General features: G+C 48.3%; 1 protein-coding gene across 2 annotated transcripts in view; it reads left to right on the forward strand.

Annotated features, from left to right (window-relative positions):
* Window positions 1–18,274, forward strand: part of WNT5B (Wnt family member 5B) — a 124,464-nt gene extending 106,190 nt beyond the window's left edge. For both annotated transcript variants that reach the window (XM_007967156.3, XM_007967154.3), the window contains exons 4-5: window positions 5,774–6,066; window positions 11,525–18,274. In XM_007967156.3, coding sequence (XP_007965347.1) covers window positions 5,774–6,066; window positions 11,525–11,983 — 752 coding nt within the window. In that variant the 3' untranslated portion in view covers window positions 11,984–18,274. The remainder of the gene's footprint in view (window positions 1–5,773; window positions 6,067–11,524) is intronic.
* Window positions 18,275–22,803: the final 4,529 nt, after the last annotated feature.

Consider the following 22,803-nt stretch of genomic DNA (forward strand, 5'->3'; position numbering starts at 1 on the left):
TTCTTGGGCTACCCTATGGCTTAGATGGAGGTGTGATCTGAGGTCTAATTGTTTTCAGTCCTTTTGAAATGCAATCCTCCCCTCTCTGGCAAGAAATTGAGAAATCCGGCCCTATTCTACTGGGTCTTATCCCCAGGGCCATAAAAGCGAAGTGTTAGAATGCTGTGTTCCTTCTGCCTGACATTCTCCCAGAACACCTCCCTTCAGAAGGTTACCTGAGGCTGGAGTTTCCTCAGAGAGGGATTTCAGCCTGGCAGGGGAGTTGGGGAAGTAGAGATTTCTTCGTGCTTCTCTCTTAGGGAGGATACTCGGAAGGTTCCTTCCCCCTCCCACTTATTCCAGACCTCTTTCCCTACCCTCTCTGTCCCATATTGAGAAGTAAGGCCCAATGCAGTGGCTCACGCCTGTAATCCAGCACCTTGGGAGGCTGAGGCAGGAGGATTGCTTGAGGCCAGGAGTTCAAGACCAGCCTGGGCAACATAGTGAGACCTCTGTCTCTATTTTAAAAAAAATTTTTAAGAGAGAGAGGGAATTAAAGATGGGGAAAGTACACGTTGAAACTTGCTCCTCTCTTGCTTCCTTCGGTATCAACTCAGGGTGCATGAAAGGAAGGTCCTAGTGTTCCTGGGACAGTCTTAGGGGGCGGCTTTCCCAACAGAGTGGACTTGGGGGTTTAGTGGGATTTACTCACAGTTTATTGATTCTTCTCAAACCCACTTGGCATTTGTCTCTTCTTTCTGGTGAAAATCTTGGCAGCACTCCTGCCCTGTGTTGTGGGCAAGGAGACTAGGACGGCCCAGGTGCAGAGACAGTCTCCTCTGATCTCTTCAGTGGAGTTAATGTCTCTTGGGGACCTAATGTAGGCCTGATGTTGGCTAGATCCTTTTCATGTGTATTTCATGTGCCTAAAGGCCCCAAAGTGAGGCTGTACCTTAGGAAAGAAAGGGGTTGGCAAGAAAAGACATTCCGCTGGGTTCAGATGTGCAGTAGGTGCCTGGCGAAAGCAAACCCTGTCAAAGAGAGCCCATCTCTGTGTGCTCTATTCTGTTACAAAATGGAACCCTTCTGTTTGCCTGATTTTCCCCTTCCTTTTTATAACATCACTGAAGGCTCATGCTACCTAGGAGGCTGTCCTCCCTTCCTCCCCTTTGAGCCCTGAGTAGCTCCTGGTGAGTCCTCCCTCACCCTATCTTGAGAAGCTGCTGCGAAAGTTGGTCACCAGAGGGCGGCAGAGCAGCTTGGAGGAGCCTCTGCCCGTTGCCCAGCCTCTGCCTAGGGAGCTTGGAGGCACCTTGGGCTGCTATGGAACGGAGAGGGCATGAAATTGTTCTGCTCTCTCCTGTAGGGGAAAGACACGCGTCCCGCATGGCTGTTTTTTTTTTTTTTTTTTTTTTTTTTAGCCGTTTATTCTTGAGATGGTTAGAGATTCAGCTCTGAACTGTTGCATATATAGATAAACCCCAACGTTGCATGTCCATTCTGAAACCCCGAATTATCTCTTTCTTGCTGAAGGTAGCAACAGTAGATGGCACTCAGTAGGCTTACCCAAGGGCCCAAAGGCTGCCCCATGAAGGCAGAGCTACCCACACTCAGCTTCTGATGAAGCCCCAACTGAAAGAGGCAGGCAGCGCTCCGGAGGGCAAATCTGGACCCCGAACAGTCATGATAGGGTAGAATCGTCTGAGTACAAAATGTCTGGTGTGTTAGTTCAGCTGCAGGTACGTAATTTTGGAAGGCAGTTCTGAGAGGGCTGATTCAATTCTGAAAAGTGTGTTTGCTAAAGAATGATAGAAATAAATCAGACATATGTAGCTTGGAAAAGTGAAAATGTAAAAGGCTTAATCGTTGTTTTCAAACACGGAAGAGCTGTCAGATGGGAAAGGGATTATACACGGTGCAACCGCGGCAGGCAGAAATCCTAAGGAGGCGTATTTCGCTTAATACAAGAAGGAGCATGCTGGTGATTAGAGTCATTTAAAAAAAGATGGAGTGGATTGCCTTAAACCCAGCCCACTTCTCTGAGGAACTCTGTAGAGGGCAAGCTCCCGGTGGATATGGAGGATAGCTTGGGGCTGAAGCCTGGGAGGCTCCCTCCGTTCCAGGATGCCATGTCAGGTGGTTGAGGCTGCATTTTAAGGAGATGAATTCCTCAAAGAGGGGCCCAGACCCTCCTCCCTAAGAGCCTCTTTGGCCATCTTACCATCCCCAGTGCTCCTTATCTCATTCTGAGCCCCGTAGACCAGGTCCTATTGGCCAAATCATGAGTGTAACTTCCTGCCATCATTTCGGTTTTTCTTGGACTATTCTTATTTCACAACTGACCAGAAGCCAGTCACTGGTTCATAGAGAAAAACAGACTCACTCAGCATGGTCTGTTTGTAAACTTCACTGTGTCATGCCCAGATAATCAAGAAGTAAGGCCAAGGGGGAGATTTCTCTAGACCTATTGATTGATTTCAGACTGCTTCCCTTTCTACCTTCTAAGACAAGACTGTGGGATTCTCCCTGGTTTAATCTCTGAGATCAGGATTGAATCTGTTTCCTGCTAAGAATCACTCCCTTCTCTCCATATCTTAGTCCCTATAAGTATCATTTGTTATTTCTTATAACCACTTTATTGAGATATATAACTCACATACCATGAAATTCACCATTTTAAAGTGTACAATTCAGTGGCTTTTAGCATATTCAAAAGGTTGTGCAACCATCACCACTATCTAATTCCATAACATTTTCACCACTCCATAGAGACACTGCATACTCGTTAGCTGTCACTCTCCGTATTCCAACCCCCAACCACTATTACAATAGTAACCACTATTCTTCACGGATTTGCCTATCCTGGGCATTTCTTATAAACGGGATTATATAATATATGGCCTTTCGTGACTGGCTCCTTTTACTTAGCACCATGATTTAAAGGTTCATCTGTGTTGTAGTCTACATATATATCTTTTTTTTTTTTTTTTTTTTTGAGACAGTTTTTTTGTGTTGCCCAGGCTAGAGTGCAGTGGTGTAATCATAGCTTATTGCAGCCTCCAGCTCCTGGGCTTAAGCAATTCTTCCACCTCAGCCTCCTGAGAAGCTGGGACTACAGGCACATGCTATCATGCCCAGCTAATTTTTTTTTTTTGAGATGGAGTTTCACTCTTGTTGCCCAGGCTGGAATGCAATGGTATGATCTCGGCTCACTGCAACCTCTGCCTCCTGGGGTCAAATGATTCTTCTGTCTCAGTCTCCGATTAGCTGGGATTATAGGTACCTGCCACCACGCCTGGCTAGTTTTTGTATTTTTAGTAGAGACAGGGTTTTACCATGTTGGCCAGGCTGGTCTCGAACTCCTGACCTCAGGTGATCCATGCTCCTTGACCTCCCAAAGTGCTAGGATTACAGGCATGAGCCACCATGCCCAGCTTAATTTTTTCTTTTTTAATGTTTTTGTAGAGATGAGGTACTGCTATGTTGCCAAGCTGTTCTGAAACTCCTGGCTTCAAGTGAGCCTCCTGTCTCGGCCTCCCAAATTGCTGGGATTACAGGTGTGAGTCACCACACCCAGTCACTTTTTATGGTTGAGTAATATTCCATTGCATGGATAATACCACATTTTGATTACCCATTTACCCACTGATAGTTTGGTTGTTTTCATTTTTTGCCTGTTACGAATGATGCCGCAAGAAGCATTCCTATGCCAGTTTCTGTGTGGATGTGTGTTTTCATTTCTCTTGGGTATAAAGGCACTCCCAAGATATTGCAGGTTTGCAGGTTTGGTTCCACTGTACTGCAATAAAGTGAGTTGCATGAATTATTTGGTTTTCCAGTGCATATACAAGTTATGTTTACACTATTCTATAGTCTATTAAGTGTGTACTAACATTATATCTTAAAAAAAGGTACATTCCCTTAATTAAAAATATTTTATTGCTAAAAAATGCTGACAGAAACACAAAGTAAGTACATGCTATTGGAAAAGTAGCACTGATAGATTTGTAGCAGGATTGCCACAAACCTGCAATTTGTAAAAAACGCAACACCAGCCGGGCGTGGTGGCTCATGCCTGTAATCCCAGCACTTTGGGAGGCCCAGGCGGGCAGCTCACGAAGTCAGGAGATCAAGACCATCCTGGCTAACACAGTGAAACCCCGTCTCTACTAAAAATACAAAAAATTAGCCGGGCGCGCCGGCGTGCGCCTGTAGTCCCAGATACTCCGGTGGCTGAGCCAGGAGAATGGCGTGAACCCAGGAGGCGGAGCTTGCAGTGAGCCAAGATTGTGCCACTGCACTCCAGCCTGGGTGACAGAGTGAGACTCCGTCTCAAAAAAAAAAACAAAAACAAACAAACAAAAAACGCAACACCTGCACAACAGAGGAAAGCTGAGCACAGTAAAACAAGGAGCTTTGCCTGTGTTCTTAGGAGTGGAATTGCTGTGTCCTGTGGGAACTCTATGTTTAACCTCGTGACTGTTAGCCTTAGACTGCCAGATTATTTTCCAAAGCAGCTGCACCGCTTACCATTCCCACCCACAGTAAGGGGGGTTTCTGTTTTTTCCATATTCTCACCAACTTGTTATTGGCCGTCTTTTTGATGATAGCCATTCTAGTGGATGTGATTTGGGCTTGCATGTCCCTGATAGCTTGAGTATTCTGAAACAGACATTTTACTGAAATACAACATATATTATATGAATTGTTAGGTGACCCACAGCAGTAAAGGGGAACATAGTTGGGATTTTCTGCTGGAAAATGATCTGGGTATTGAGAGGGACCGTGATGAGTGTCTGGAATTGTAGGTGCTATAAATATGGTTCCCAGTGCTCTTGAGTTAGCAGGCAGTGTGGATCCTGTGGAAGAGAGAGGAAGACAGCGTAGATCTTTCTAGACACTGTAATCCTAGTTCATTTTTGACTCCTAGCCTCTGCCACTGTCTAGCTAGATAATGGCAGCAGTACAGACAGATGTGCAGCTCACAGAGTGGTGAGAAATGGCATCTGTGAGGGAGACATTTCTGTTAGGCCACAGTGTCCTACTCTTGATCCCAGGATTTCTTCCTTAGCCTCATTCCGTTCGGCTCCCGTGTTCTACGTGTTTCTGAATGCCTATTCTCCCCTCCGCTGAGGTCTCCCTCCCAGGAATCTACCGGTCACACAGGCTCTTCTGCAGTGGGTATTAGTGCAGGCCAGGGCTGGAGGGACTTTTGTTTTGTTTTGTTTTTGTTGTTTTTTGTTTGTGTTTTTGAGACAGTCTCACTCTGTCGCCCAGGCTGGAGTGCAGTGGCCCCGTCTTGGCTCACTGCAACCTCCGCCTCCTGGGTTCAAGCAATTCTCTGCCTCAGCCTCCCAAGTAGCTGGGATTACAGGCACCCGCCACCACGCCCGGCTAATTTTTTGTATTTTTAGTAGAGATGGGGTTTCACCATCGTGGCCAGGATGGTCTTGAACTCCTGACCTCGTGATCCACCCGCCTCGGCCTCCCAAAGTGTTGGGATTACAGGCATGAGCCACCGCGCCCGGCCAGGGACTTGTTTTATTCTGGGTGGTTTCCTAGGGCTGAGCTAGGGCCCAGAGGTGGAAATAAAACTGAGCTGATTTCAGCCCATTATCAAGAGACGTTTTCTAGCATTAGAGCTACAGGAAGCGAAAGGCGCTCCTCCTGAGCCCCCTGCCCCAGCAGTGTCAGCAGAGGCTGTGGTGTGCGGGTCAGTCGGGGGAGATGGGGAGGAGGACAGTCGCTGGGAGAGGACAGTGCACCCCCTTACTGCCCCTGCCTCGTTTTGCAGGTAGCCGTGAGACCGCCTTCACCTACGCAGTGAGCGCCGCAGGTGTGGTCAACGCCATCAGCCGGGCCTGCCGCGAGGGCGAACTCTCCACCTGCGGCTGCAGCCGGACCGCGCGGCCCAAGGACCTGCCCCGGGACTGGCTGTGGGGTGGCTGTGGGGACAATGTGGAGTACGGCTACCGCTTCGCCAAGGAGTTTGTGGATGCCCGGGAGCGAGAGAAGAACTTTGCCAAAGGATCGGAGGAGCAGGGCCGGGTGCTCATGAACCTCCAGAACAACGAGGCGGGTCGCAGGGTAAGCTGGGCCTCCCCGGCCTCCCCAGCACTGCAGACCTCCGGGGCTGTTCCCGGGCTGTGCCACCAGCTGTGGCCTGGCCATCAAGGAAACGGGTTCGTCTGACCGTGAAGATTCTTACCTACAATTGCAAATTTAGATGTCCACACTATTGAACAAATCATTTTCAAAATGCCTCACTTCCCAATGGGCACATGTGTTTTTTTGTGTGTTTTGTTTTGTTTCACTTACTTTATTATTTCATAGTTCCTAGAGGACTTAGGTGCAATGTTTGGATCAGAATTCCAGACATAAGGATTAGAGCAGAGCTCTTGTCTTGGCCACCCCTGCTTTGCAACTTGAACAGATAATGCGATTGGGTGTTCAGGCCATTAGACCTCATCTAGGGTTTATGCTCTGTTAAAGGCTCGGGTAAAACCAGAGTCGACTTTGAAGAACTGCTATCATACGTATCCAGAAACCCAGTCAAAAAACAGATTCAAGTACTAATGACAAACACAATTCTGTGCTAGGAGTTTTTAAACCTAAGTGGAAGTGCGAGAAGACAGCCATCTGTTTAAGGTTCAAGGAAACAGCCTCCCCAGTCTCATGTAAGATGTGACCGCCTTTTAAGCCTCAGCTTCAGTAGAAACACCAATGCAGGTTTGAGGGGAGCTTGGTTCATTGCACGTGCAGAGCACACCTGGGCAGCAGCTTCAGGGCCCCAGGTGGCGTGCTGGAAAGCGGGAACCCTCTCCGCCTGCACCTTGTTCCTGAAAACCCCTCCTCTGAGCACGCATCCGGCCTCCACTTTTCTTTGCTGTCCCCCATCATGGCTGCCTCTGCCACATGAAACTGGAGGGCCTGCCCCACAGGAAGCTCTGCCTTTTGCTGCTTCTGCATAGTCAATGTTGACAGGGACCGAGGGCGACATGAGTGTGCACCCGGGTTTCCCCTGAGAAAGATCTGAGGTCTGAGCACTGGGTGGCGAGAGGCTCTTTCTCCTGCAAAAAGAGCTCTCAGGAAACAACACAGACTTCTTTCTTGGAGTGTTGTCTCCACTCGGGTCTATGTCAAGTCAGCTGGCTCTGGTTCCCAGGTGACGTATTGTAACAAAGATGAACTCACTCAAAAATGAGAATGGTGGCCGGGCGCAGTGGCTCACACCTGTAATCCCAGCACTTTGGGAGGCCAAGGCAGGTGGATCACGTGAGGCCAGGAGTTCGAGACCAGCCTGACCAACATGGTGAAATTCTGTCTCTACTAAAAATACAAAAAATTAGCTGGGCATGGTGGTGCGCACCTGTAATTCCAGCTACTTGGGAGGCTGAGGCAGGAGAATTGCGTGAACCTGGGAGGCAGAGGCTGCAGTGAGCTGAGATCACACCACTGCACTCCAGCCTGGGCAACAGAGCAAGACTCCATCTCAAAAAAAAAAAAAAAAAATGAAAATGGCGATTTCTTAGAAGTTTAATGGTGGCACCCTGGTGATTCAGTAACAGGGTATGAATACATGCCTCAAAATTTCTTTACATAGCAAAATCTAAACATGTGAACTCATGAGAGGCTGGGCACGGTGGCTCACGCCTGTAATTCCAACACTTTGGGAAGCCGAGGCGGGTGGATCACCTGAGGTCAGGAGTTCAAGACCAGGCTGGCCAACATGGTGAAACCCCATCTGTAGTAAAAATACGAAAAATTAGCCATACGTGGTGGCACACACCTGTAATCCCAGCTACTTGGGAGGCCGAGGCAGGGGAATTGCTTGGGCCGGAGGTTGCAGTGAGCCGAGATCGCGCCGCAGCACGCCAGCCCAGGCAACAGAGCAAGACTCTGTCTCAAAAAAAAAAAAAGAGAGAGAAAAAAGTGTGAACTCATATATTGGAGCACATATCAAAGAAATGGAATAGGAAGTGTCTTTTGTCTGAATGGGGATTTTGTGGTATTGGCTGGGTGGAATGTGGTGCACCTGTGTGCATAGCATCACCCGCCATGGGATATCAGGTAGAGACCAGAGTGGATTATTTGCCCAGGATCTTCCTTACACCTCCCCTCTCCAAAGGCTACTTTTGTTTCCCAGAAAAGGACGTGTGTAAGGCGGTGTCAGTCTGTGGTGATGTTAGGAGTTCTGGTAGTTGCTAATCTGTGATTACTATAGGCTAACCCAGGGCAGAGAGACTGGAGGCATCTCAGGTGACTTCTGCTCAGGGCGTGTGTGGAGCCTCCCGGTCTCTCAGGCATCCTGTGTCTCCCAGTCCATTTGCCCACGTCTTCGGGTGTCTGAGCCTGAGGAGTAGAGACGTCAGTGAAGGGGTTAAGATCTGTACTTTATCTCTTGAATGCCCAGGGTCGATCCAGTTTTTGAGATCCTAGTTGAAACACTGCCCTCCCCAGTCCCCATTGTTAGTAGTTTTTCTCCCGCCTGATCTTCAGTCGGGTGTTCTTGCTCTTCTCAAGTATTCCTTACTCCACCTCTGCCTTTGGAGGTTGGCGGTAGGTTCCTGTGGGCAGGGATTGCCCTCTCTACCCCTTTGCTTCAACCGTCCGTGTGCTGTATGTGGGTGGGGCAAATGGATACGCACAGAGGAGTTCCGTGTTGCCTCCTCGGGAGAGGTCAGATTCACAGAGGCGGCTTTCGGCTCTGCTGAGCTGTGCTATGGTGTCCGCACGTGCCTGTGACCGGGCAGGTGACAGCCACTCTTCCCCTTTCCTCTGCTGCTGGATCCGTCTCACTTTATTGCCCTTAATTGTTTGTTGACTTGTCTGGGCTCTTATCTGGCAGCCTTCTCTCCCATCAAGCTTGTTCCTGGCTTGCACACCTTCCCTGTCTGTCTCCCCGCTTAGCCCCTTCCTTCAGGCGCCACACCTCTCCTCTTCCTTAACTCCTTATCTCTCCCTTTGCCTCTGCCTGCTTCAGGGTGGGAATTCCTGGCCCTCTCTATTTTTTATCCTCTCCAAGGAACAGGCCTCGGCCATCAGTCATCATCTGAGGCCGGAGGTATTCACTGCCTGCCTCCTCACACCTACACACAAAGTTCTCCAGCAAGGACTGAGTGATGGCTGGGATGGAAAATAGACAAGTATTTTAGAACTAGATTAAAAAGAAGAAAAGATTATCCAGGATCTGACGTCTTGACACAGAGTCAATCTTAAGCTCCTTTGCCAGAAGTTTCTCTTGGCCTGCAAGAGCATCTGATAGTTCCTTCTTAGACAGTGGCGACAGCACCTGCGGCTGATGTTGTTCTGCCACTGAAGGGTTTGTAAGCATTTTCCAGATAAAAGCCTGGTGCCTAATCCTGTGACATTCCTGTCTGTCACCAGGCTCAACACACCATTAGACAGAAGTGGAAGAGGAGCTCAGAGGGCTTTTCCAGGGACAAATTGTAGAACTAAAATATTTTTTAAAGCTTTTTTTTTTTTTTTTGGCTTTTTGAGTTAGCAGTCTGGGCTGAAAATTGGCATTTCCCCCTATCGCCTACAAAAGGAGCGTGTGTGTGTGTGTGTGTGTAGATCTATATATATATCAATAGTAAAATATGAAAAAAATTGCAGATATTCCTGTCTCTACAACGTCTTTGAATTAGGGAAAGGATGGGGGGGTGTTTAAACTGGTGCGCTTCCTCTTGGATTTGTTTTCCTAAAATTCTGGTCCTTGCCCTGCAGAGTCTTGCTCCGACTCTCCTTCCCCAACTCTGAGTGTTTGCCCTGCAAGAGATGCTTATCCGTGCCCCGAGCTGCTAAGCAACAAGGTGCGCAGTTTCCAACCCTTAATGTTTCCTTCTCTCAGCAGTGCCAGACGCCTGTCATCCCTCTCTAAACCAAGGACCATTTCCAGAGGAATGTCAGGCTGCAGCTCAGACCCAGGGCATTTGGGCCGGCAGGGTAATTGCAGGCCCCGTCTTTGAAGTGTCTGTGGGAATGGGGTGTCAGTTCCTTTATGTCTTGGACCTGGAGCTGCCCGGCTAAGTGCTGGTGCCTTTCACCTTGGGAAGAGCCTTCCTTTCCTTCCTCCTCTGCTCTAAGCCAACTTTAAGCCGCAAGATAGGAGTGGATAAGTGCTTGCTGTTCTGACTCCTTTCTGGGTGGCCTTGGAGGTTAGTGAGCCTCTCTAGAGCTTCAGTTTTTCCACCATAAAATAGTGGGAATAATTCCGTCCCGGAAAAAACTCGGGAAGACTTTTGACAACAGTCATATGCACTGATGATGGCTGTGCTGTCTCTTGCACCTGCAGTGGTCTCTGCTTAGCTCTGAATAAAGACACAATCTGGGGGCTCTTGAAAAGAAATCTAAGAGAAACCCTTGAAAAATGAGTCCTGACTCAGTTGGTGACAATGGCTGTGCATAAGAAAATGGTCTGCAGCCGGCTTGCGTTTTCATCCCGCCATCTGCATGTCCGGGCCTGCTGCCAGGCTTGGTTGCCATGGTGCGTCAGTGTGCTGCCGTTGAAAAGCACTTTGTAAGCAGCTTTCTGGTCTGCTCTTGCTTTTACGTTTTGATTTGGGATAACTCAAGTTCGCATCTACTCCACGTTGCGGTGGTTCTGTGACTTCTGGGTTAGACTTGTTTTCCGACGAAGTGCTCCCGCAGGCAGGCCCAGCCACTTGCAGTTCCCTTGCACGTTGCCTCACTGTGTCACTCCGCCTCTCCCAGGGGGGTCTGGGGGCTGCTAGGGAGGAAGAAAGTGGTCTTGCTTACAAATGGATGGCGTATGGCGAGACTCCTGATGACTCTATGGAGCTAGTGACTACGTGGCAACATGGGGAAAGGGGCCATTTAATTCTCAGGGTATTTGACAAGGTCAGGGAGAGTTTCGGGCTAACCAGGGCTATGCCAGGGATTTCTGTGATAGGCTTGTGATACAATTGGATTCTTTTTTCTGACTTGTGCTCCTATCATGCAAAAGTTCGACACATTTTGTTGTTTTGTTGTGTTTTGCTTTGTTTCTAGAGATGGAGTCTTGCCCTGTTGCCCAGGCTGGAGTGCAGTGGCACAATCCTAGCTTGCTGCATCCTCAAATTCCTGGGCTCAAGTGATCCTCCTTCCTTGGCCTCCCCAGTAGCTGGGACTACAGGCACTAGCCACAGTGCCTGGCTGTATTTTGTTGGTTGTTATTTATCTGTTTGAGGCTTTGATCAAGATGGAGATATCTTTGTTTTCCGATTGTGAAAAGGATGCATTGATTGTAACAGGTTTTGAGGAATGAGAAACTGATAGAGAGTGAAAGTGCCTCGGTGCCAGCCTCTTGGCTGATAGGAACAGGTTGACTTGCCTCCCCAGTGTTATTTTCTGTGGCGCTCCTTGTATGTTTTCCCTCCGAGCACCCGAGCATCCTGGAAGGATCTTTGCATGCATTTGAAAAGCTATCTATCCCCTACCCTACCCGCCCCTCCTGTGTCCGAGGCCTGTGACTACCCCAGCCACCCTCTGGGCCTCTTCTGCCGGGATCCTCCTTCTTACTCCCTTCTTTCTCTTCCCCTAGGCTGTGTATAAGATGGCAGATGTAGCCTGCAAATGCCACGGCGTCTCGGGGTCCTGCAGCCTCAAGACCTGCTGGCTACAGCTGGCCGAGTTCCGCAAGGTGGGGGACCGGCTGAAGGAGAAGTACGACAGTGCGGCCGCCATGCGCGTCACCCGCAAGGGCCGGCTGGAGCTGGTCAACAGCCGCTTCACCCAGCCCACCCCGGAGGACCTGGTCTACGTGGACCCCAGCCCTGACTACTGCCTGCGCAACGAGAGCACAGGCTCCCTGGGCACGCAGGGTCGCCTCTGCAACAAGACCTCGGAGGGCATGGATGGCTGTGAGCTCATGTGCTGCGGGCGTGGCTACAACCAGTTCAAAAGCGTGCAGGTGGAGCGCTGCCACTGCAAGTTCCACTGGTGCTGCTTCGTCAAGTGCAAGAAGTGCACCGAGATCGTGGACCAGTACATCTGTAAATAGCCCGGGGGGCCTGCTCCTGGCCCCTCTGCACTCTGCCTCACAAAAGTCTATATTATATAAATCTATATAAATCTATTTTATATTTGTATAAATAAATGGATGGATGCTAAATAATGAAAAGATGAAAATGGAAAGGAAAAGCTTATTTAAGAGACGCTGGAGATCTTTGAGGAGTGGACTTTGCTGGCTCTCTCCTCCTGGTGGGTGGGAAACGGGGCTTTTTCTCTCCCTCTGGCGAGGACTCTCAGGATGTAGGGACTTGGAAATATTTTCTGTCTATCCACCATGGCCTGGAGGAGGGAGGTTGTGGTTGGATGGAGGAGACGAGCTTGTCTGGAAGTCTGGAGTCTTTGTTGGTTAGATGACTGCCTGTGACCCTGGCCACTAGGCCAAGAGGCCCTATGAAGGTGGCGGGAACTCAGCTTCAACCTCGATGTCTTCAGGGTCTTGCCCAGAATGTAGATCGGTTCCCTAAGAGGCCTGGTGCTCTCTTACTCTTTCATTCCCGTGCATATGTGCAGCATCTACAGTTTACAGGAACGGCTCCTTCCCTAAAATGAGGAGAAGTCCAAGGTCATCTCAGGCCCAGTGACCACAAAGAGCTCTGCACCTCCCGGACTTTGGGCCTGCCTTTCCAGTGAGAATTCTTCATCCTCCACCGTTCACTAGCTCCTGCCTGAAGAGGAATGGGGGCCGTTTGACCTGACATGTCAGGAAAGCCCTGAACCAAATGTTTGTGCCTGGGCTGCAGAAGCCTGGGTGCGTGACCGGGCTGCGTGGACATCATGTTGTCTTCCCCCCACAGGAGGGGAAGCTTGAGCTGCTGCTGTCACTCCTCCACCGAGGGAGGCCTCACAAACCACAGGACACGGCGACAGGTCAGGCTGGCGGGCCCGGCGTGCTCATCATCTCTGTCCCAGGTGTACAGTTTCTCGCTGACATTAAATGCCCTTCGTGGAGGTTTCGCTCCCTTTCCTTATTTGGACCCACACTGACCTTTCATGAGTCTCCTTTTATTTTTTATTTGATCTTTAGAACTCTCCTCCGCAGTGTGGAAGAGGGTAAGGAAACTGAGACTCCTTAGACTATATAGTCTGGTGATTAGGGAGAGGGACAGAAGAATGTTTTGAGAATTAAATAAGGTGATGCATTTAGGCATCACCCCAAGGACCAGCACACAGTTAAACACTCAGGAAGCGGTAGCCATTAATATTACTACTATGAACAAGGGAATTCAGAGATTTAAGCTGAAACCTCACATTTACCTTCCCCTTTCCCTTCCCCCATTTGATAGCATATCAAGCGAACCCTGGCTTGTTCCCTGGGTCCCTGGTAAAGCACGGGTGATGGAGATGCCCTTTGCTGTCTGCTCTGTGTTGCTGTCTGCAGTTTTGGACTCCAGTATCTGGGGCCAGGAGGGTAAGGCTGAGCTTGGGGATCCAGGAAGGGAGATGTTATTATCCTAAAAAGGGAGGAAGGAGTGGTTGAGAGAGACACGGAGCCAGGCTGCTGTACAGTGACCAGCCTGCAGGTGAGCCAGTAACTACAGAAAGACATCAGTTTTATTCTAGAAAACATTATTTCTGGAGAAATAATTGCTCAGTTAATTTGGGTTATAATGAGCAAATTATTTTGCAAAACTGCTTAAAAGAGATTCTGCCTGAGGGCATTTATGCCATCCCATACTACTTGTCTCTTTAGTACCTGAAGGAGAATGTTCTGACCCAAACAAGAACCTCAGACCTAGAGTTATTTTACCTGTAGCTAACTCACGCTGTCACCCAGATTCCTTTGGTTGATACTTTTAAGGTGACATTTCATTTTCATGAAAGAAGATGACTGAAGTTATAGTCGGGTGGGGTGGCTCACGCCTGTAATACCAGCACTTTGGGAGGCTGAGGTGGGTGGATCGCTGGAGGTCAGGAGTTCGAGACCAGCCTTGCCTACATGGCAAAACCCCATCTGTACTAAAAATACAAAAATTAGCTGGGCGTGGTGGCACATACCTGTAATCCCAGCTACTCGGGAGGCTAGGGCAGGAGAATTGTTTGAACCTGAGAGAAAGAAGTTGCAGTGAGCCAAGATCGTGCCACTGCACTCCAGCCTGTGCAACAGAATGAGACTCTGTCTCAAAAAAAAAAAAAAAAAAGATTGAAGTTAATTGGTCTACAAAAGATGAAAACCATGTCCTTGTCTTCATTCGTTGACATTTAACCATCTTAACCACCTTTAACCATAACTCTCCAGTTGCACGGATCAACCATGATGATAGGGTTTTGAAACACTGGCCAACATTACTGTTCTTCCCCACATCAGTTCTAGAGGTTTGGGGAATGACTGTGTATCTGGTGCTCAAACTAACCTGTTTTTAGAAGCCCCCAGAAATTAGCTGAGAATGGTTGTCCACAATCCCCAGAAGTCACTTCCATGTTCATGGAGGGAGATGGATAATCCTTATCAGAGTAAGGTTTTCCTGCAGTCATGGCAAGTGGTGGAGTAAATCCGTTTTCTTTCTGATGTGGGGGTAAGTCGTGTTCAAATACCAGTGTGGTTGTTGCATCCACTGACCTAGTTTTCTAAGTAGGTTGGAATACGGTTATAGTTACTTGTCACTTGCTTGTTGAAGCCTGCTGGATTGACAGCTGTCTGTGAATCTGTGAAGTGACCAGTAACGCTGCGGGAACGCGGCTGGAGAATGTGGAAACCAGCCCGAGAAAAGCAAGTGAGCTTCTGCTCAGAATCATAGGATGCTGGAACAGGAAGGGAACAGGGCAATCACAACTTAAGCTCCTGAGGCTCCAGACAAGAACCTCCAGATCCTGAGCAGGTCCCACACCTCAGTGTGCTTGTAAAAATGCAGAGTCCTGGGCCCCCAACACCAGGAATTCATATTCAGCTGGTCTGGGGCAGAGTGTGGGACCTGAAGGGAGCCGATGCTGTTAGCTCAAAGACTACACTGGACTTGCAGATACAGAGAGCTAAGACCTGCCAGGAGGCAGGAAGACTGGTCCTGATTCCCAGCCCAGTGCTCTTTGCAGCCCAGACAGGGTTCCCTATACCTGAAATGTGTTATAATCAACATGTAGTCTAACCAGATCGTTGCATTACTTGACCAAGCAGTCCCAGCCAGCCCAGAGAACCGTTCTGATGGGTTGGAAAGAGCTTTCTGGCACAGAGCAGAACTGATTTGCCTTGGGATGTTCCACCTCCCTCCTCTGTCTAGGATGGGCGGAGACCTACTGATCTAATTCCTGAATGTCTATCATAAGGCGATATGCTCTTAGCTATTTGTCTTTGCCTTATCTTCAAAAATTAAGATAAAGGTATGCCTGACTGCCTCCATTTAATAAAAAGACAGTATGGACAGCTAGAGGATGGGAGGGTACGAAGGCAGTCACAGGTATGGTTAAGGGTAGGGCAGGCTTCCATTCATCCAGGCATCGTGGACAGTCTCCAGAATGTGGATTCTAAGTCCTTACTTGGAGAGCCCATTTTGTTCTCTTCCACTCTCCATCCTTTGAGGTGAGAAACAAAACTTACTCTTTGTATTAAAACCTCAAATTGGTTGTTGCCTTGGAAATTCTGTCCTGCTTCCTCTCTTTAATCATTAGTATCTTATTTAAGCTCCATCATCCCCTGGAGTTTTAGGAACTAGCAAGATGTCCTCCATGAGACAGAGATCTTACAGATGCAGTAGTTTATCAGACAAGCCTATTCCTTGGGCGGAGAGCCACAGCACCCTGAGAGCGTGGGGAAAATAGTGTTTCCATCTTCAAACAGGCTCTGCTCCATGCCAGACACCACTGACACTGGGCACATGGATTTTGGGAGAACGTGTGTGTGTGTATGTGTGCGCGCGTGCGCGTGTGTGTGTGCGCGCGCGTGTGTGTGTGTGTGTGCGCGCTCGTGCACTTAGGCACACAGGAATGAATATTTTTCACTAATTTGGGGGTGGAGGTGGAGAGGCACCAGAGGCATGGAGTATGTAAAAAATTAAAAACAACTCAACGCTTCTGGCTGAGACGTTGCAGAGCCTGGGTTGTCTATCTTCATTGGGAATGTTTGTCCTCTGCCTAGCTGGTGATGACAGGCTTCATATCTCTAGAAGGAATGTTGGGGAGCTGAGAAGGGCTGTGAGCCATGGTTGCTAAGTGTTACTGTTAGTTCTTTATTATGTAAGAATCTCTGCATTGTGTTGATACTAAAACAGTAAGTAAAGGGCGGGGGCTTTCATTCTGCTTTTACATAAGTATGGGAGTTTGCCCATTTTTCTCTGAAGTAAGAAGCCTTGGGCCCAGCACTGAGGATGGAACAACAGGCAGTGTGGAAGACTGAACCCCATTCACAATGAATTTTCTAGCTTGTTGGAGAGTTTGGGCATTCCTCGTGTAGATTTTCCAGTCCTTGCTTCCTCCCTCTTGCTGCAGGTCTTTTGGTCTTCACGATGCTCATTTGCAACCCTATCAGAAGCAGCAACAGAAGACACAGCCGAATCAGTAAATTTAGGCCTCCTGAGTCGTTTTGATAAACAACTGGGTGGGAGGAGGGATGGTTCAAATGAGATTTTAAGAATTACAGATGTATGTGTATTATCTGCTGCTCCACAGGAGAACTGAAAATAGACTGAAAGCTGCTCCCAAACAAAACCAGAAGGAAACTGCAGTATTCAGAGAGAGAGAGAGAGAGAGAGAACAGACTCAAATCACTCGGGGCAAGAGAGGGTTTGCTGGTGTGGAAACTGGGTGGTGGGGAGGCCTACAGCAGAATATCAGGAGGGGACTTCAGCAGGGGCCCGAGGAAAGACGTGAAAGAAAAGACACTATAGAAAAGGTGAACCCTTTTGACCCCATCTTACTGTAAAGCCAAAAGGAGTGAGTACTGTATTCAGTGGCCCTGGCCCCATCCCATACGGGTGCTCGGCCTGTTGGGTCAGCCAGCTCTTTGGCTGGTACCTGGTTTGAAAGTTATGTCTTTCATATATTTATTTCCAGAGACCTTTTTAGCAGCAGTTACATTTCGTAAAGGAATTTTTAATATCTCTTTTGTTCCCTGCTATGTCTGCCATCACCCACAACAATGCCTAGCACAAAGAAAGCACTCAATAAATATCTGCTGAGTGAATGAATGATGTTTCTTCGTGAACAGATGAGGAAACTGAGGCATAATGTGATTAACTGCCTGGTCCATCATGTCATTTGTTCTATCAAAATTGCAAGTAATAGAAACCAATTTGAGCCAGATACGAAGGAGTATGACAGGAGGGGTCCCAGGAGTCTCAAAGACGCCAGGGTCTTCAGGAACTGACCTGGACACCTCTGGATCTCTCTCCCTTCCTCCTCTCTCCTCTGAGGTCTCTCTCTCTCTCTCACGGTTCCAGCCACAGGAAGGGACTCTGAATCTCTCCCGGTCCTTGTCCCAAATTCCCAGGATGGGCTTCTGATCAGGGCTCTGTCCACCATTGCATGACTTTGCAGCGGTTCAAGTCAATGAGCGGCGGGGCTGAAGAACTCATCGAGGTGAGAGGAGCCGCTCACATTCTCACGAATTTCTCTGCGGATGGTTAGATCCGGAGAACACATAATCCGGCTGGTGTGAATGACACCCCTAAGTATTTACTCTGGAAATTCTCATGATATCTTTACTGAGGAGTCTTTTATCTGTGAAAATGCATAATTATGGAACAAGTCCTGAGGATTGTCTAAAATTACAAGTAAAAACTTGAGCCCACTGGTGTGAAGAGGAAGGCTTCTGTTCTCTGAATAACCCAGGACGGGACACACACCCATTCATCTACCTTGCAGGGCTGAGGGAACCAGGTTGCTAAGAAGCAGAGAATAGACTAGATTCCGCCCTACAGGTGCATTCATTCCTCAATACTGAGCTGTATTTGAAGGCCGGTCATTCCTGTGGATGATTTAAAGGTATTTTCCCTCTGACAGAACCACTCTACAGTATCAATTGCTTCCTTCATACATCTTCCTCATTCTTCAAGGCCAAAAAGGCCTTGAAGAGTATGCCAAAAAGGAAGACCTGAGAGTGAGAGGGATAAGGGTTGCCAGGATGTTTCTGCAAATCTTCCACAGCTCTTGGGGGCACCCAGCAGGCACTTGAAAACTGACTGACAGCCGGGCGTGGTGGCTCACGCCTGTAACCCCAACACTTTGGGAGGTCAAGGCAGGTAGATCACCTGAGGCCAGGAGTTTGAGACCAGCCTGGACAACATGGTGAAACCCCGTCTCTACTAAAAATACAAAAATTAGCCGGGCGTGGTGGTGGGTGCCTGTAATCCCAGCTACTCGGGAGGCTGAGGCAGGAGAATCGCTTGAACCTGGAAGGCGGAGGTTGCAGTGAGCTGAGATGGCGCCACTGCACTCCAGCCTGGGCAAATAGGGTGAAACTCTGTCTCAAAAAGAAGAAAAAAACCCAAAAAAACAAAAAACTGGCTTACGCCCTGTGGCTGGCCGCCTTTTGTCCTTTTTGTTTTGACAGCAAAAGCCGTATAGCCCTTGAATGCTATGACAGGCAGGACACATTTGTAAAATAGGAAATAATTACACTCACGCTTTTTAGGTGCTATGTTTCCTTCCTCATTTTATTTTCTAACATGAAAGTAAACTTTTTAATGCACCTAGCGTCTCATCTGACAGAGAACACAGCCTTAGGTCACAGCAGATATCGGCCTGGAACCCGCTCCAGACTGGTCTGCAGTTCTGCGTCTGGCCACAGGGTGTCGCTACCTTCTCAGTTCTAGCCAAATAGCTCCAGCTCGCACCTTAGTTCAAAACAAATTTTTTTTTTTTTTTTTTTTTTTTGGCTGGGCACAGTGGCTCACACCTGTAATCCCAGCACTTTGGGAGGCCAAGGCGGGGGATCACTTGAGGTCAGGAGTTTGAGACCAGCCTGGCCAACATGGTGAAACCCCATCTCTACTAAAAATACAAAAAAATTAGTTGGGTGTGGTAGCCTGCACCCTGGTAATCCCAGCTACCGAGTAGGCTGAGGCAGGAAAATCGCTTGAACTGGGAGGCAGAGGTTGTGGTGAGTTGAGATCATGTCACTGTACTGCAGCACTCCAGCCTGGGTGACAGAGCAAGACTCCATCTCAAAAAAAAAAAAAAAAAAAAAAAAAAGTATAATTGTAAATTAAAAAAAAAAGTTGGGTGGTGAGTCCTTGTGGATTGATGGCAGAAAACAGAATCTGGACAGCAGAAAAGCTGAGTTCTAGATTTTTCGTTTGGATAAATGTGGGAAGAATTAGGTCAGTCTTATTTTACTTATTTTTAAAAGATTGAGTGAGGAGGGCAATGCAGTTAGGAAAGAAAACATGAAAAGAATGCCTTGTCCTGCTCAGCTGGACCCTCAAGACATCCACAGTGCTTTTCGTGCTTGAAGGTTATGATGAAGGAGGTGAGTAATAATTATAGCTACCATTTATCGAGTACGACTGTGTACCAGCTGCTTTACATACATTACATGTAATCCTCTCAGTGCCTCTGCAGTGTAGCCAATATTATCCACGTGTTTCAGATGGGAAAGCTAACACTCGAGTGGTAAAGCAGTATCCTTGGCCTCACGCAGCTAGTAATTCATGCCGACTCCAGACCTCTTTCAGGTGGATTTCTGGGTAAGGAATTTCAGCAGATTTTGGGGTAAGGAATCTAGTCAGCAGAAATAACAGGTGCCCATTTCCTTCTATGTCTCAGGGAGTGTACAATAATCTTCCTCATCTTGCCACCACGAATTTTGAATGAGAAGAGTGACTAGGGAGATTTCATTTGGTAGGGGCATATGGCAGGGGGAACTTGGGAATCCCGAATCTAAAGTGAACAGGCCAGGTGCAGTGGCTCACGCCTGCAATCCCAACATTTTGGGGGGTGGCTGAGGCAGGGGGATCACTTGAGACCAGGAGTTTGAACCAGCCTGAGCAATACAGTGAGACCCTGTTTCTACAAAAAAAAAAAAAAAAAAAAAAAAAAAAAAAAGGCTGAATGCAGTGGCTTATGCCTGTACTCCCAGCCCTCTGGGAGGCCAAAGTAGACGGATGAGTCCAGGAGTTCGAGACCAGCCTGGGCAACATAGTGAGACCCTGTCTCTACAAAAAAAACCCACAAAAAATTAGCTGGGCATGGTGGTGCCTGCCTGTAGTCCCAGCTACTAAAGTGGGAGGATCACCTGAGCACAAGAGGTCGAGGCTGCAGTGAGCCATGATCATGCCACTGCATTCCTCCAGCCTGGGTAACAATGAGACCCTGCATCCAAAAAAAAAAAAAAAAAAATCCAGGCACGGTGGCACATACCTGTAGTCCCAGCTACTGGGGAGGGTGAGGTGGGAGGATTGCTTGAACCCAGGAGTTCAAGGCTACAGTGAGCCATCATCATGCCACTGCACTCCAGCCTGGGTTGCAGTGAGACCCTGTCTCAAAAAAAAAAAAAAAAAAAAAGGGAACAGATAAAGCATACAGGGCTAAATGGCACAGAAAATTATGCAAAAGATGAAGATAGTACATTGCTGTACATATTGAAGCAAAGAGAAAACTGGTGCCTTGGACAATGGAACTAGATGGGTAAGTCGCATTCAGTAGGAAATACAGAGCTGGTGCCTAGGGCTTCATTTTACAAGATAGCCATGGGCATTCTCCAACACGTGCTTCCCTCGAATTTACTCAAAGGGAAGCTTTCTCTCCACTGGCTTTTCCAGGCGTTAGGGGTCCATGGTTTTGAATAAAAGTGAAGATTAAAATTCAGAAGAGCTCCCAACATGTCTGATCTGGAGCAGACAGGGCCATGGACCGAGCTTCCAAACTCCCTTTTCCAATCTGCTCTTCCAGCCTCTTGATCTCTGTGCCAGGGCTCAACTCCATCATGAATGCAGAGTTCCTATCACAAGGAGACAACCTTAAATATTTTCAAATTAAGTGACATGTTTTCAGCTGCTCAAAGGCCTCATCCCTAAATTCAGTGTGGCCCTGGCACTGTGACATGCTGGCGATGGAGTGCTACCCATCACAGCACTGAAACTGCATGTCATGCTGGAACAGGGGACACTAAGGCTCTGCTGGGACAGGAGGTAGGAAGTAGAAGCAGGTATTGGGATTCCAAGGGAGAACGCAGTGCTCGCTTCCTGGTGTACCCACTGAGCGGGCAAGAGAAGGAACAGTGGCTCCTGTCTTTATGTGACTCAGCTCCCGCCTGGGGCTTCTGGGTTCAGAGCAGGGGAGTGGAGGGATGAGGGTCTTAGACGAGAGAGGTGGAATGAGCAGCTCTTGGGACTCCTCATGGCCCCACAGTCTCTACCTGCTCAGAGAAAAACGAGCCCAGATGAGAGGGAGGAGGTGTTCATATGGGAGAGGGAGGGTGACTGGGTGTGCAGCAGAGCTTGGGCTGCATCTGCCTACCTTGGTCTGAGGAGTCTCAAGTGCTACCTAATGTGTGGCGATGGGGACAGAGGTGGGTTTTTCCCCCTTTTTGTGGTGCTGGTAAGGAGGGAGTTCATGCATCCTAGGCACTGGTTCCATCCCTTCATCTGGCTAAATTAAAATCATCTGGGGAGATTTAACAATTCAGAGTCTGCCAGCCACCGTGACTCACGCCTGGAATTCTAGCACTTTGGGAGGCTGAGGCAGGAGAGTCACTTGAGCTCAGGGGTTTGAGGCCAGCCTGGACAACATAGTAAGACCTTGTCTCTACTGAAAAAAAAAAAAAAAAAATCAGATTCCTAGGGCCCAGGCCTTGAGATTCTGATTAAGCGAATTTGGGGTGTGGTCTGGGATTGACTCTGTGTTTTAAAAAGATGCCTTGGGTGATTCTACTTTGCAGCTATAATAGGGGATTTTTGAGACAGGGTCTCACTGCAACCCAGGCTGGAGTGCAGTGGCACGATGATAGCAGCTATAATATGTGATTGCATTTGACTACACCAAGCCTTCCATGCAGTAACATGGCCATTTGCAGAGAGAGTTGGGTTTAGAGGAAACGTAGCCAGGGCCTCAGGCTGTTAGAGGTCTAAGGATGGGAGTTCAGAGTAAAGCATCAGTATCTACCCACTCAACATTGGTCCTGGAGTGAGCGTGGTGGCACACACTTGTAGTCCCAGCTACTCTGGAGGCTGAGGTGAGAAAGAGGATTGCTTGAGTCCAGCAGTTTGGGGTTGTGGTGTGATACGATCAAGCCTGTGAATAGCTACTGCATTCTGCACTCCAGCCTGGACAACATAGTGAGATTCCATTTCTGTTTTTTTTTTTTTTGAGACGGAGTCTCTCTCCATTGGCAGTGGCGCAGTCTCGGCTCACTGTAACCTCTGCCTTCTGGGTTCAAGCAATTCTCCTGCCTCAGACTCCCGAGTAACGGGGATTACAGGCATGCGCCACAACGCCCAGCTAATTTTTTTGTATTTTTAGTAAAGATGGGGTTTCACCATATTGGCCAGGCTGGTCTCAAATTCCTGACCTCGTGATCAGCCCACCTCGGCCTCCCAAAGTGCTGGGATCACAGGCACGAGCCACTGCACCTGGCCCGAGACACTATTTCTTAAATTAAAAAAAAAAAAAAAAAAAAAAAAGATTGGACCTGGGAGAAGGAAGGAATGGAGGAATGGTCAACTGACCTGGATTAGCATCTCGCAAAAGACTAAAATCAGAGTTCATCCCCAAATCCTCCCAAAAGATAAAATGTGTGGACTTTATTTCCTGGATCTGTTTCTAGTCTTCAGTGTGGTCAGTTGGACCAGCATTAGGTGATGAGATGAGGAAGGGAATGTTTGTGAGGCAAACCCAAGCCCTACGTACGCTTGGCCTGCATCATCTGTGACCTGGTTCTACAGC

Source organism: Chlorocebus sabaeus, chromosome 11 (assembly GCF_047675955.1).
Source record: "Chlorocebus sabaeus isolate Y175 chromosome 11, mChlSab1.0.hap1, whole genome shotgun sequence".
Classification (NCBI taxonomy): Eukaryota; Metazoa; Chordata; class Mammalia; order Primates; family Cercopithecidae; genus Chlorocebus; species Chlorocebus sabaeus.